The sequence below is a fragment of the Schistocerca piceifrons genome, chromosome 3 (genome assembly GCF_021461385.2).
Source record: "Schistocerca piceifrons isolate TAMUIC-IGC-003096 chromosome 3, iqSchPice1.1, whole genome shotgun sequence".
In the NCBI taxonomy this organism is placed as follows: domain Eukaryota; kingdom Metazoa; phylum Arthropoda; class Insecta; order Orthoptera; family Acrididae; genus Schistocerca; species Schistocerca piceifrons.
Window position 1 is genome coordinate 882329731 of NC_060140.1, and position 15347 is coordinate 882345077.

The 15347-nt window shown below is 43.3% G+C and overlaps 1 protein-coding gene and 1 pseudogene across 1 annotated transcript in view; one reads left to right on the forward strand and one right to left on the reverse strand.

Moving 5' to 3' along the window:
• Window positions 1–15347, reverse strand: part of LOC124789149 (cytochrome P450 4g15-like) — a 101036-nt gene that overhangs the window by 20345 nt on the left and 65344 nt on the right. The window contains exons 3-4 of the mRNA XM_047256443.1: window positions 13531–13743; window positions 2814–3035 (exon numbers count right to left, since the gene is read on the reverse strand). Coding sequence (XP_047112399.1) covers window positions 2814–3035; window positions 13531–13743 — 435 coding nt within the window. The remainder of the gene's footprint in view (window positions 1–2813; window positions 3036–13530; window positions 13744–15347) is intronic.
• Window positions 7656–7773, forward strand: LOC124790583 (annotated as a pseudogene).

Consider the following 15347-nt stretch of genomic DNA (forward strand, 5'->3'; position numbering starts at 1 on the left):
TTTGGGGTGCCGTATTTGTTTACATTTTCGCCATATATACGGCGAAAATGTAAGCAAATACGGCACCCCAAACGATTTTCGGCACGATGTGTTGTCCAATAGATACGTGACATTCGTGTTGCGGCTCTTCCGCGCGCTCGAGGGGGCTCTACACGAAATTAGTCAGGTGCACCAGTATCTTTGGCTCTTCAGTGTATCAACGTAGCTCTTCTTTTCGTGAATTTGTGTAATTTTCCCAGAAAATTTCACGTCCCTTGGGACTGGTGATGAGCGCCTGTGTCCGATAGATCTGTGACATTCGACTTTTTGATCATGTTTCACCGCGTAGAGCACAGCTGTTCTGGACATGTGCAGAGAGCGCAGAGATCTTCACTGGCACTCATTTACATTCAATTCATATACTCTTGTGGATTAATTCAATAACCTATAAGAAAAAAAAACCTTCATCCCACCATGGAGGAATTATTCGAATTGGATGGAAATCAGTAGATGTGATGTACCTTTGTACACAAACGATTACAGTTTGGGAAAAATTAGATCGTTTATTTAAAATAAAGAGATTCATGAATTGAGCAAATCAAGAATGCGTTGGTTCTCCTTTGGTCATTAGGCAAGCAGTTTTTTGGTACGGCAGTGATTGATAAAGTTGTAGGATATCTTCCTGAGGGATAGCGACCCAAATTCTGTTCGACTGGAGCGTTAGCTCGTCAAAATCTGGAGATGGTTGGAGGGTCTCGCCCATAATGCTACTAATTTTCTGGATTGGGAGAGATGCAGTGACCTTGCTGACCGCAGTGGAGATTGGCTAGCGCAAAGATAAGCAGTAAAATCTGTCGTCGTGTACGATCGGGCGTTATCTTGCTGAAATGCAAGCCCAGGACTGTTTGCCATGGACGGCAACAAAACTCGATGTACAGTATCGTCGACGTACCGCTGTGCTGTAAGGGTTCCGCGGATGACAACCAAAAGACTTCTGTTATGAAAGGAAATGGCGCTCCACTTCTGGTTGCCTGATCTTATTGCGGGCGACAGGTTAGTATCCCCCGACGTCCAGAGCGTGTCCAGACACGTCTTTGCTGGCCATCGGGGACAGTTCGAATGGGGATTCATCACTGAAGACAACTCTACTCCAGTCAATGAAATTTCAGACCGAAGACGCGTCTGGAGGCTCGCCAGACACTGGTAGGATACTAACCTGTCTGTTTCCCGCCATACGGCCCGGTATCCAGGAGTGGTGGTCTGCAGTGTCATTTCCTTTCACAGCGGGACCCCATTGGTTGTCGTCCATGGCAGCCTTCCAGTGCAGCTGTATTTCGATGATATTCTACGCCTCGTTTCGTTGCCCTTCATGGCAAGCCATCCTGGGCTCACATTTCAGCAAGATAATGCCCACCCGCAGACGGCGGGAGTTTCTACAGCTTGTCTTCTTGCTTGCCAAACCCTGTCTTGGCTAGGCGGTGCCCTCCAACCATTTCGGGATTTTGACGATCTAACTCGCCAGTTGGACAGAATTTGGCACGATATCCCTCAGGAGGGCCGGCCGCTGTGGCCGAGCGGTTCTAGGCGCTTCAGTCCGCAACCGCGCTGTTGCTACGGTCGCAGGTTCGAATCCTGCCTTGGGCATGGATGTGTATGATGTCCTTAGGTTAGTCAGGTTTAAGTAGTTCTAAGTCGAAGGGACTGATGACCTCAGATGTTACATCACACAGCGCTTAGAGCCATTTGAACCATTTGAACCTCAGGAGGAAATCCAGCTGTTCTATAAGTCAGTGCAAAGAAGCCGAATAACTGCTTGCATAAGGGCCAGAGATTGAACAACACGTTATTAACTTGCTCGATTTGTGAAGCTCCTCCTCTTGAATAAATCATCAAATCATTCTGAAAGTGTAATGTACATCGCATCTACCAATTTCTGTCTCATTTGGTTAATTCCTTCGTGATGCGTCGTTCTTTCGTGATAGACTGTATCTGCAGCAGTGGCACCAGAGTTGCAATACTCGTATTGCAGTGGAATAATAAAATATATACTGAAGAAGCGGGACAAATGTTTGTCAATTACACCACCATGATGGGAAATAGTAAGTTGGTCCTCGCATATTATTCTCTGCCAGCTCACTAACATACAACATGAACATCTAGGATCCCTTAAATGTTCCTTGGTACACCTGAAGTTTCTTGTACATCTGTAGAGGTAAATTGTGTTTATGCTGACACAAGATATATACGGCGTGTTCGGAGAATGGACAGATGCACATGTACAGACAAGAGGAAACATAGTAATTTGTAGAGATATGAATGTAGAGTTCTTAAAAGATTCTGACAGAAAAAAATTAACTCGAGTCATTATTTCGCTGTTTCAATCTGATTTCAGTAATGAATGTTCCAACTAGCGTGCAGAAAGCTAGCATGGCTCTAACCGGTATCATCTTTATAGTCACTGCTCAAATTGAAAAAAAAAATTGTATTCAACAGTTAATGGACTGTCTGCTCATGATGCACAGTTAACAGAAAAAAACAATGTAGCACCTTACAGATGTGAGGTGTGTTCATACAAAGCTATAAGGTTTATTAATCAGATCACGTTAAAATGCTTTAACAGAAAGGAACTGATATGGGATGGAGTATGTATAGCAAAACATGCTGATGAGAAATTCAATAAAATTCATAGTAAATTTATGTCGAGTAGTAGCTGACGACATATAGCCAAAAGAGTAGTAGAAAAATTTAATTATTTCGTTCCAGTGAAATTCATGTCAATTGCAGTTATCTGTAGATGGAAATATTGATGAAAGTTATCAAAAACGAATACTCACCTCATTGTATATTTCTTCCTCAGTCATATGCTGCCCATGCTTCTGCTCTGAGAGGAAGTGGACCAACGGAGTTACGCCGTCAGCCTTCATGTTTTCTCTTGCAATGGCGAGGCCACCCTTCACGAGGCTTCTGAACTCTGCGATGTTCTTCTTCACTGCCCGGCCTTCTGCACTCAGCCACATGGCGCCAGTAATCGTCTTCCAGGGTCGGACAATTATTGCCTAAGGAATACACACCATCTGCTGTAAGAGCAGAGTGTCTATGTCTTATGTATAAAAGACGTTTTTAATCAAACTAACAGTTACATTACGGCCTTTTACACGTCTTCCGATTTGTGCCACGGGACTCGCATTCGGGAGGACGACGGTTCAATCCCGCGTCCGGCCATCCTGATTTAGGTTTTCCGTGATTTCCCTAAATCACTACAGGCAAATGCCGGGATGGTTCCTTTGAAAGTGCACCGCCGACTTCCTTTCCTATCCTTCCCTAATCCGATGAGACCGATGACCTCGCAGTTTGGTCTCTTCCCCCAAACAACCCAACCCAACCGATTTGTGCATTCTTTCCACGAGAAATCTTTGTTAGCTTGCAGTAACAACCCTTTTTAGTATGTAATATTTAATGCATTAGACTGTAAAGAAATGTCCATTCCTTTCAGTTGTGAAACTGTGTAACTGGCTTAAGAAGAGAATGTTGTTGGTTTATTGTAGTTCTCAGTACAAAGGCAGGTTTGCCGCAGCTCTCGACGCTGATCCGACCTGAGCAAGTCTTTCCGTCACTACGTACGTACTGCACGCTACATCCATTTGAATCTGTATACTGTATTCAAACCTGCGACACTACCAACAATTTTTACTTCACTCCAACCCTCCTCCTCATACACATACTTTCCCTACCTATTAGGTAATTATGTATTTCATAGTGCCTTCTACACTGAAGGGCCAAAGAAACTGGTGTAGGCATACGTATTCAAATACAGACATATGTAAACAGGAGCCGCGCGAAGTGGCCACGCGGTTCGAGGCGCCATGTCACTAATCGTGCGGCCTCTCCCGCCGGAGGTTCGAGTCCTCCCTCGGGCATGGGTATGAGTGTTGTTCTTAGCGTTAAGTTAGTTTAAGTAGTGTGTTAGTTTAGGGGCCGATGACCTCAGCAGTTTGGTCCCTTAGGAATTCACACGCATTTGAATATTTGTTAGCAGAAAGAATACGGCGCTGCGGTATACAACGCCTATATAAGGCAACAAGTGTCTGGTGGTGCAATTGTTAGATCGCTTACTGCTGCTACAATGACAAGTTATCAACATTTAAGTGAGTTTGAAAGTGGTGTTATAGTCGGCGCACGAGCAATGGGACATAGCATCTCCGAGGTAGCAATGAAGTGAGGATTTTCCAGTATGACCATTTCATGAGTGTACCGTGAATCGGGTAAAACATCAAATCTCCGACATCACTGCTGTCGGAAAAAAGGTCCTGCAAGAACGGGACCAACGACGACTGAAGATAATCGTTCAAAGTGACCGAAGTGAAACCCATCATCGATATCGGCTTCCGGATCCGAAGGCCGACTTCTGTACCCTAGATGACAGCACGACACAATGCTTTACGCCTTGCCTCGTGCCGTCAGCACCGACATTGGACTGTTTATGACTGGAAAAATATTGTCTGGTCGGACGAGTCTCGTTTCAAATTCTATCGAGTGGATGGACGTGTACGGGTATGGAGACAACCTCATGAATCCATGGACCCTGCGTGTTAGCAGGGCAATGTTCGAGCAAGTGGAAGCTCTGTAATGGTGTGGGGTGTGTGCAGTTGGAGTGATATGCGACCCCGATACGTCTAGATACCTCTCTGACGAGTAACATGTATGTAAGGATCCTGTCTGATCACCTGTATCCATTCATTTTCACTGTGCATTCCGACATACTTGGGCAATTACAGCAGGACAACGCGACACCCCACACGTTCAGAATTGCTACAGAGTGGCTCTGGGAACACTCTTCTGAGTTTAAACACTTCCGCTCCTCACCAAACCACCCAGACATGAACATTGTTGACTGTATCTGGGATACCTTGTAATGTGCTGTTCAGAAGAGATCTCCACCCCGTCGTACTGTTACGGATGTATTGACGCCCCTGCGGGATTCCTGATGTCAGTTCCCTCCATCACTACTTCAGACATTAGTGTAGTGCTTCCTACATAGTGTTGCGGCTATCTGCGCGTTCGCGGGGGCTCTACACGATAACAGGCAGGTGCACCAGTACCTTTGGCTCTTCAGTGTAGCAACGTAACTCTTCTTTTCGTGAATTTGTGTAACTTTCCCAGAAAATTTCACGTCCCTTGGGACTGGTGATGAGCGCCTGTGTCCGATAGATCTGTGACGTTCGACTTTTTGATCTTATTTACCGCCCAGAGCACAGCTGTTCTGGGCATGTGCAGAGAGCGCAGAGATCTTCACTGACACTCATGAATATATATTGCTGCTTATCTCCCTCCTCAACCTGAACTCTCTTTTCTGAGCAAGACAGCAGAAACACTCGTTCCCATTAGAACAAAATCCTTTCCAACCCACTCGGATTCTTACTCCAAGTCGTTCCCAATAGCAGGAACCCGAATCTAAAATGATTTCCCTCGCGCCATTAGTAACAGTCTTCAGGTTCAGAAGACAGTTAATGACTTGTCTACTAATAGAATAATAATATCTGACTGTCTTGCAACCACCCCTTACCCCATTACAGTTAAGTACCTTTCTTGACAACCACGCCATTCTGAATTCCAGAAGCGCATAACTGGTGCAGTCGACCATTAACTTGTCCTACTTAGAATTCGCTACGTACAGTTATAAACATATTTTGTATCTGCCGCTATCACTGTTATTATTGTTATTATGATTATTATTATTAGTAGCAGCAGTAGTAGTTGTGGTACAGATAGTATTGAAAATATTACACTATCTGATCAAAGATATGCGGAACTGACCACCAAATTTCGCGAGACGCTGTCGCTCCGGCATAAAAGGAGGCGTGGACTTCTATGTTGCCAGCAGAGAAGCAGTAAGAGCAGTATTGGTCGGTCAGGAGAAATCAGCGACCTCGAACTGCATATCAATTGAGTACCAGATGTATCATGAACACTTCAAACTTTCTAAAGCTGCTCAAGTCCACTGTTGCTGATGTGACTGTGAACTGGAAATGTGAAGGAACAGTTGCAGCTGATGGATAGGGACCGTCGAGTATTGTGGAAGGAATCACTCGTGAGTTCCAAAGTGCCTCCAGCAGTCCAGTTAGCACAAATATGGGCAAGGACTTAAAAATAATAATGTGATACAAAGTTCAGGCAGCTCCTCATCAACCCCATATTCCTATAGTCAGTGCAAAGTGGCGCTGGAGGTGGTGTAAAGAGTGGAGCCACAGGACAGTGGATGTCGGGAAACGAGTGATTTGGAGTGATGAACCACGCTGTACCCTGTGGCAGTCCGATGGAACGGTTTTAGTTTGACGAATTTCTGGAGATCTTCACCTTCCATCATGGGCATTGTCAACAGCGAAGGTGGTGTTAAGGTTGAGGATGTTCCATCGTGGGTATTCCCAAGGTGGTGTTAAGGTATGAGGATGTTCTTCGGGCTTAGTGTGTGGTCTCTTTATAATGCTTGAGATGTTCCGTCATGGATATTCCCAACAATGAAGGTGGTGTTAAGGTATGAGGATGTTCTTCAGGGTTAGTGTGTGGTCTCTTTATAACGCTTGAGATGTTCTGTCATGGATATTCCCAACAATGAAGGTGGTGTTAAGGTATGAGGATGTTCTTCAGGGTTAGTGTGTGGTCTCTTTATAATGCTTGAGATGTTCTGTCATGGATATTCCCAACAATGAAGGTGGTGTTAAGGTATGAGGATGTTCTTCAGGGTTAGTGTGTGGTCTCTTTATAATGCTTGAGATGTTCCGTCATGGATATTCCCAACAATGAAGGTGGTGTTAAGGTATGAGGATGTTCTTCAGGGTTAGTGTGTGGTCTCTTTATAATGCTTGATGATGTTGTGTCATGGGTATTCCCAACATTGAAGGTAGTGTTAAGGTATGAGGATGTTCTTTGGGGTTACTGTGTGGTCCCTTCATAATCCTTGAGGATGTTACGTCATGGGTATTTCCAAGAATGAAGGTGGTGTTAAGGTATGAGGATGTTCTTTGGGGTTACTGTGTGGTCCTTTTATAATGCTTGAGGATGTTCTGTCATGCGTATTACCAACAATGAAGGTGGTGTTAAGATATGAGGAAGTTCTTCGGGATTAGTGTGTGGTCCCTTTAATGCTTGAGAAAATGCTACGTGTAGAATGATATGAACACATTTTACAGCATTATGTACTTGGTACAGACGAGGAACAGCTGGTAAACGATGATTACATCAGCATGACAGTACACCCTGCCATACAACAGCTGTGAGGCCATATTTATGGACAATAACCTTCCTGACAAATCCTAGCCTGCCCACAGTGCGGACCTGGACATAATAGAACACCTTTGAATTGACTTAGAACGCCGTTTTCGCTGTAGTCTCCAGTGTCCAAGATCTCTACATTTTCTGGTTTCAGATCTTGAGGGAGAGCGGGTTGCCATTCCTCCGTACATATTCAGACAGCTCACAGAATGTTCCCCAGCAGAGCTGAAGTCGGTACAAAGGCAAAGGCAGACACAAGCTGTATTAATGTTCAGTAATAAGCGCCGGGATACTTTTGGTTAGACAGCATAGTTCTAAGTCAGACTGTTATTTACAATTCTTATTAGAAGCATTCAAATTTTCTTTTAAACGATTATTAATTATTGTAATATCCTATCACTACCGTTGCCAACGGCCTTGCCGCAGTGGTAACACCGGTTCCCATCAGATCACCGAAGTTAAGTGCTGTTGGGCTGGGCTAGCCCTTGGATGGGTGACCATCCGGTCTGCCGAGTGCTGTTGGCAAGCGGGGCGCACTCAGCCCCTTGTGAGGCAAATTGAAGAGCTACTTGACTGAGGAGTAGTGGTTCCCGTTTCGCTGACCACATGCCCCACCATATCCGCATCAGTGACGCCTGTGGGCTGAGGATGACACGGCGGCCGGTCGGTCCCGTTGGGCCTTCCAAGGCCTGTTCGGACGGAATTTAGTTTAGTTTCATTACCATTTATGATATTAAAATTATTGTAATTACATAAGTAACTAAAATATAAGAACTTCTGTTAAAATCCAAGTCCGAATAATATACTGTCGGTTGTGCACTATCGTGGTTATGAGGTAGTAGCTGTAGTGGTTGTGGAGAAATGACTTTTTGTGGAGTTCGCCATCACATCTTGGTGTTCGCAACAACATCTGAAGTCTCTTTCGCATCGATGTATTTTTCGAAGGAAAAAAAAAGTCGAGATTGTTGTGATATGTTCTCGGGCGTCTAAGAATATTCTTGAATGTTAACGAACGGTCTAGAACGTTCTAAAATGTTCACGAATGTTCTAAAATACTATCTGCAAACAGCAGATATAACATTTATAAACACACTGGCAAAATCGTCTTAATCGATGAGTTGTGTAATGTAGTAAATACAGAGGAACAACTCGTCGAAAAAGTGAATCCCCTTGTACAGAGAAACTACACTACGTAAACCAAGAGTGGTTGTGATTGCGAAAAATTTTAGCTGTTAAAATGACGTACCTAACACACAAAGCAGCGATGATAGAAGCGGAAATATTAACTGGGAAAGGAAAAAAGGCGAGTCAATGTTCGTACTTCCGGGATTCGGGGAACCAAGACACATAGGGGTGCGTAAATTCCGTCCCGGTGGGAGCTGGAGCTGGAAGGGGGGGGTGGGGTGTGCGGGGGGGGGGGAGGTGAAGGGCAGGGGTGCTGACCGGAAGGAGCATCCGCCCACCCTCTACTACTAACACTCATTGCCAAATACAGTAATTAACAAGCCGACACCGAGAAGACACGGGGTGAACGGCAGGGAAATAAGGAGAAATCCTATTAGGAATGGGCTCTGCACGCTTCAGCAATACTCTAGGACGGGCCGAAAGAATATTTTGTATGAAATGCACTTCTTGGAAGGACCGCAAGAATTTTTGTATGATATACCCTTTTTAGACTGAACGTATTTTCATAGTGTGCTACCAGTAAACTGAAGTCTGCCACCTGCTTTATCCACTACTCAGTCTACGTAATAATTCCATTTCATATCCGACAAATTACGCTGTAGTAATTGCGTAAGTAGGCTGGCTATATTTGTGACTTACTGATATTTCGTCATAGGGGATACTGCATTATTTTTTCGTGTAGTTTCTTTCTGACAATACTTCATCAGCTACAAAAATCCCGTGGTCGATATTCATATTCCCTGTCAGCACACTAACATACAACATGAACATATGGGGTGCCTTAAACGTTCCTTGGTACACCTAAAGTTTCTTGTACATCTGTAGAGGTATATTGTGTTTATGATGACACAAGACACATGCGGCGTATTTATGCGAATGAACAGATGCACATGTTCAGACAAGAGGAAACAGACAGTAATTTGTAGAGATATGAACGTAGGCTTCTGAAAAGATTGTGACAGAAAAAATTAAGTCGGGTCATTATTTCGCTGTTTCAATCTGATTTCAGTAATGAATTTTCCAACTAGCGTGCAGAAAGATAACATGGCTCTAACTGGTATCATTTTTGTAGTCGCTGCTCAATCTGAAAAAAAACAATCCGTATTGAACAGTTAATGGACCGTCTGCTCATGCTGCGCAGTTAACAGAAATAAACAATGTAGCACCTTCCAGATGTGAGGTGTGTTTATACAAAGCTATAAGGTTTATTAATCAGATCAGGATAAAAGGCTTTAACAAAAAGAAATTAATATGGGATGGAGTATGTATAGCAAAACATGCTGATGTGAAATTCAATAAAATTCGTAGTCAATTTGTGTCAATTAGTAGATTTCCTAAAAAGTTACCCAGAAAGGTAATTAAAAAAACAGAAAAGCCACAGGAAACGAAACAGATTATATTCTCTTGTAAGAGGAAAAGATAACTTTATGTAAAGACTAGAGCATGTCAAGATCCAACGTTACTTGCATTCTGCAAAAAACACTGTGAAATTTTGACGAAAATTATTAAAATGTTAAGATATATGCGTGTTCTGACATAAATTAATAATGCAGATAACGAGATTGAAACTACAATACATCTATATCTAATAGATTAAAGCTATACAGGGTATTGGGAAAAAGGAAGGAGGGCAACCACACAGTGCACAAGATACCATTACAATTAAATTATAAGACAATGTTGTTACTCTCAGTCAGCATAGTTCTCACACTCCTCTTCGACCGTCCGCTGTGACCGGGCGGTTCTAGGCGTTTCAGTCCGGAACCACGCGGCTGCTACAGTCGCAGGTTCGAATCCTGCCTCGGGCATGGATGTGTGTGATGTCCTTAGGTTAGTTAGGTTTGAGTAGTTCTAAATCTAGGGGACTGACGACCTCCGATGTTAAGTCCCATAGTGCTTAGAGCCATTCGAACCATTTTTGAACTCCTCTTCGAAAGTAAAGTTTCTTCCCTTGTAAACATCTACACATATGAACTGGCTAGAAAGAATTGTTACAATTGGCTGTGTCGGCAAGCTGGATGTGATTTCCCCACTGCTTTGTACCAAACTATACAGTACCTTACTAGTCGTGATGAACTTTCTCCATTCTTCGAGAACCTCATGATGGGATTTATTGCGCCAGTTTCCTGCGAAGTGGGGTGAACAGAGATTCATTTTGGTGCCGGTGGCTTCTCTACCCCTTGCAGTGGTCATGATTCGGGGGGTGTGGCTATTTACTGATTGTCTCTGTTTAACATTTAGACAGACAGTGGGTTACTGCATGCTAGCGCTTCTACCTGCTGTCACATTCCCCGATAGTCGATAAAGGTCGCCTGCCATCAATGCATTGTTATCATCTGTGGCGGCATTTTCCCCCAAGGCCACTTCTCACGGCTCACTTTTGACATGGTGGCATTTTATTGACTAGTGCTTCCTAGATCCTGGAGATGTGAAGACTGTCAACTGTCGAGCTCTATCGGTCTGGCCATAATGAAATGCATTGACATGGGAAGTGTCTCCCATCCCATGCTTCATTGTCATCTCATACTCGTAGGTCAGTACGGTATTTACCAACCGGTATCCCTGTCACGGTTCCGTTCTCATCGACTGCCTGAGCAACAAAGTAGCCACTGGCAGTGCTTCTTTCATGATTATTCAGATTTCAGAGATAGAGGAGAAGTGGCAGTCTATCACTTGAAGATTGAAACTGCCGGTCTGAGAACGACTGACAAGGTAAGCACCCCACATTCAACGGCTAAAAGCGAATAAAAAAAATGTTATAGAGATTGTCAGTTCTACCACTAATTCAGGTTATTTTCTGTAAAATTTTGCAGTTGTTAGCGAACATGGAGGGCACAACAAAGAACGCCACTAAAGAAATGGCAATGTGCAATAGACAGTTATAACCAGCACAGTCACAAGATCTATAAATGAGACATTATTTAGCGAAAAGCTAACATTTTTTTTGGAACAAAATACGGTAACAAATGCAGTAGTTACTGTGTCGTATTTGCCAAAAGAGAAGTTGCTGTGCCGTCTTATGTTCTTCCCGTATTTCACACTGAACTGCAAATGTGGAATCTCAGCAGTATTGAAACTTATCTGAGTGGAAGAATATGCATACGAGACGAGGAAAACTAGTGGACATTTTCGGTGTATCTGCACTGTAAAAGTGCAGTATTAAAAGGTAGGGTGGCATCTGCTGTACCGAGGCTTTTAACGCCTGGAGTGTCAGCAACCAACGTCACATCGATGCTTCAAAGATGCTTAACACACAGGGGACAATTTTCCTGAAGACAGCCAGGAAGCAACGCAAATGCCACCAGAGGCCACAGGTTACACGAACCTATTCTCTTTTGCACGAACGTGATCGAAAATAGGCCCACCTACATCCTAGCGCAGAGAAATATTTAGTGCAGTGCTCTGTCGATAACAGACATGCTTGCTCTAAGTAAGTGTTTCTGCGCCAGGCGCTGATTCTGAAAGGATTTCATGTAACAGGGGTCTTACCGGATAGTCGACTCCACGACGTCACTGCCATTGGCGTCTGAGCTTGGGACTTTAGGAGCAGCCAGCTGTGGAGTTGAGCGTGTTTTTCACCTGTTCACCTGTTCGTGGCAGACTTGTCGGCTTATAAATATATTCCTGTTCATCGTTCAAATGGCTACATGCCAGGCTTAGACAATGTTGCTCCCTACGTGACTTAAGCTTTGTTCATGCTGTTTGCACTTTAACGATAAGCATCCTGCGGAACTAACATTTTTATAAGGGGTGTGTTTAATGAACTTAGTTACAATCTAACCGACCTACAGTTGCTGTAAGTATTATTTTTCTGTTACAAAAAGTTACTTACAATATGCTTTGTTTAAATCTACATCAGGGTGGATGTGCTATAAACCTTTGATAAATGAACATGTTTATCCATTCCTACCTAGAAAATTTTTATGCCAATGGTGGACGTATCAATATCATTAACCAGATCTTTTCCATAAGCTGTCCCATTCCCCTGTCTTAATCATTTCATTGAGGCACATGGCTTTTATGATGTCTTCTGACGATTGAAAAATTGTAGGAAATGGTCAGTGACCCACGATATGACTTCCTCAAAACGGAAAGGAAATATGTACTCCACTTAAACTAATGCTAATGAGTATTCTGTTACATTTATGTCTAAACAGCGAGGACCGTAAGAGAAAAACGAACACTGAAGGAAAATTCTACCATCTGAAAGAAGCAATACAGTTTGTTTGGTGGGTTAGGGATGTAGGAAATGTCAAATTGTGATCAGGGTATTTGAAACAGCGCTACAGGTGACTCGTACCTAATATTATCATCTACTTAAAATGATAATTATTGCCGTTTTAAGTGACTAAATTGCATTGTCATTACTTCCCTTTTCACATTTAAGAGCAGAAAAACCATAACACTACGTGTGGGAAAAGTATCTTTACGCAAAACAGTGCTTAAATGGGGTCAGGGTAAAGAAACGTAACGTGACTGAACCATGGACAATAATTTTGAGTTAGACAAGTGGAAAGATAGATGAAACAGTCAAAAACTATATGAGCAGTCACAAATGGTACGCGAAAGAGAAACATTGTTCTATAGCCACCTAAAAAGTAATCCCAGTACAATGAATAAATATGCATCAAACAGATGGCCTAGAATTATGTTAAGATCATTCAAAGAAACTAAGGTAGACATGTAGACGCTGAACATATACCTATGCAGGCTCCTCCACTCGTAAATACGAGAAAATGTATAGTTGTGTTGTTTGGGGGAGGAGATCAGGCAGCGAGGCCATAGGTCTAAACGGATTAGGGAAGGGCGGGGAAGGAAGTCGGTCGTGACCTTTCAAAGGAACCATCCCGGCATTTGCCTAGAGCGATTTAGGGAAATCACGGCAAACCTAAATGAGGATGGCCGGACGCGGGATTGAACCGTCGTCCTCCCGAATGCGAGTCCATTGTGCGCCACCTCGCTCGGTAAAATCGTATAGATTTAAATTATTTGTTCGTTGCTATATAAAGAAAACCGTTCCTAAAGCCATGACTTTTACAGATAAGGTAACAAGGGTGCAGTAAAAGTAAAAGAGTTTGAGCGGTTTAGTGGACTCACCGACATTTTTCTGATGGCCGCTATACGGGAATGCTTGCGCCGATCCGGCTCCAGGCGGTCCAGCTCGACGCCAAACATTGCCTTCATGATGGTGCGCAGCGCACACACCATCAGCATGGGGTAAACGTCGACCGTGGCCCCCGCAGTCTCTGCCAGCTTCTCACACAGGGAGAGCCCGCTCTCGTTGAACGTTCCCATCAACTTCATGAGCACCTGCGACATGGCAGTAGCACACCTGATATATAGCACATGTCTTCTTTAGGAATTAAGATGCATTATTAAGTGTTTGCCTATACCCTTGTCATACTACTTTTCATTACACATAGTACTATGACAAAAGCTTCTCGAAAGTAGAATAGTAGCAAATGAAGTGATCACAGAATCGAAAAGGAACAATAATTCGGAAGGCTTCTGTACCTGATGGAGTCTCCTTTGTATTCTACATGTTGTGAGGTATCACCTGTAGTTATGTGATGGGAATAGAAGAAGTAGTCTAGTCCACTAACAGTTAGTGCTAGTGACTACCTCCCTACGCACTTCCCTCTCCAGCAATTAACAGCACGGTAAGACAATGAAAAGTTAGTCGCAATGCAGTATTTTAACTGGCAGTGAAAAAGTAACAGAGAATCACAAAGTATCCCTAAAGCAGTCACCGAAACATTATAAAAACGCCATGATAAAATATTAACTTTATCTTGCAATACAGAAGTTTGTCATCTCCTGGTGATAATTTCAACCATTACATTAATCCTCATGCCTTATCACGCAGCATAAAACATTTGTCATTTTCTGCTGGTAATGCTAATTGTGCTGTCACACAGAGGTAACTACGTTACGCTTTGCTGAAATAGCGTACTGAACAGTAGCATTATACATTCATATAGGTATGAAACGAGGGTTCCTATGCTTTCAAGGTCACTCAAATATTAAAGAGACTGCATGCTAGGCGTATTAATTATATCTTGCAGCACAAGGCGTTTGGAATCTTATGCTGGCAATGCTAAGCAGGCAAGAAAGTGAGAGTTGTCGCAAGCAAATAGGTATTTGGAACTGTAGTATTTTAACAGCAGTAGCTGACTGTGTAGGTGGCATTACCTGAAAGCAAGTTGCGAATAGTTCTGAGTAGTTTCGATTAGTTGCGAGAGTTCACATTTTCATGTTACAATAACATTGTGTAAAGCAATGGTAGTCAGCTGAGGTAGTAACCGTCATTACCCAGCATGTTATTTATCTCAACTCAGCGAGATATGCTTCAAGGTAGTGTCAACGCACATGCGTAGATTTCAGTAACTCTAATCATAATGCTGAGTAAGCAAACGGAGACTTGTTCCACAATTTTGTTACTTTTTTCAACAAGCAAAAGCAAATACTCAGCAAGTTGAGACTTATCGAGTCAAGACTTGTTCCCTTGGTACTGTGGTTGTCAGCTGCTTTGGGGTGCCAGCTATTGAGGATATCTGTTACTGAGGTATCAGCTATTAGTGGAGGGAGGGGGGATGTCAGGTTCTGGGGTTCTCAGCCACTGTACAAAATTGAAACAGGATCGGGGTGAACCGATCCTCCGGAGAATAGGGGGCGGACTATAGGCTGATAATCTATACCCGAAAAAAGTCTTGTTACGAAAGCTCAAGGAAATGTAACTGGAATAATGCTGTTAAGAACGAAATTCTGGTTTGTGCTTGGTGGGAATGCTTCAATCCAGTCACAAAACTGATCTGAAAGCTCACATTTTCTTCATTAAGCAACAGTGCGGTTCTGGTGTGAACTTTGGCGTCCGTATCTACAACCTTTCGGGTACGATGGACAAACAGACGTAG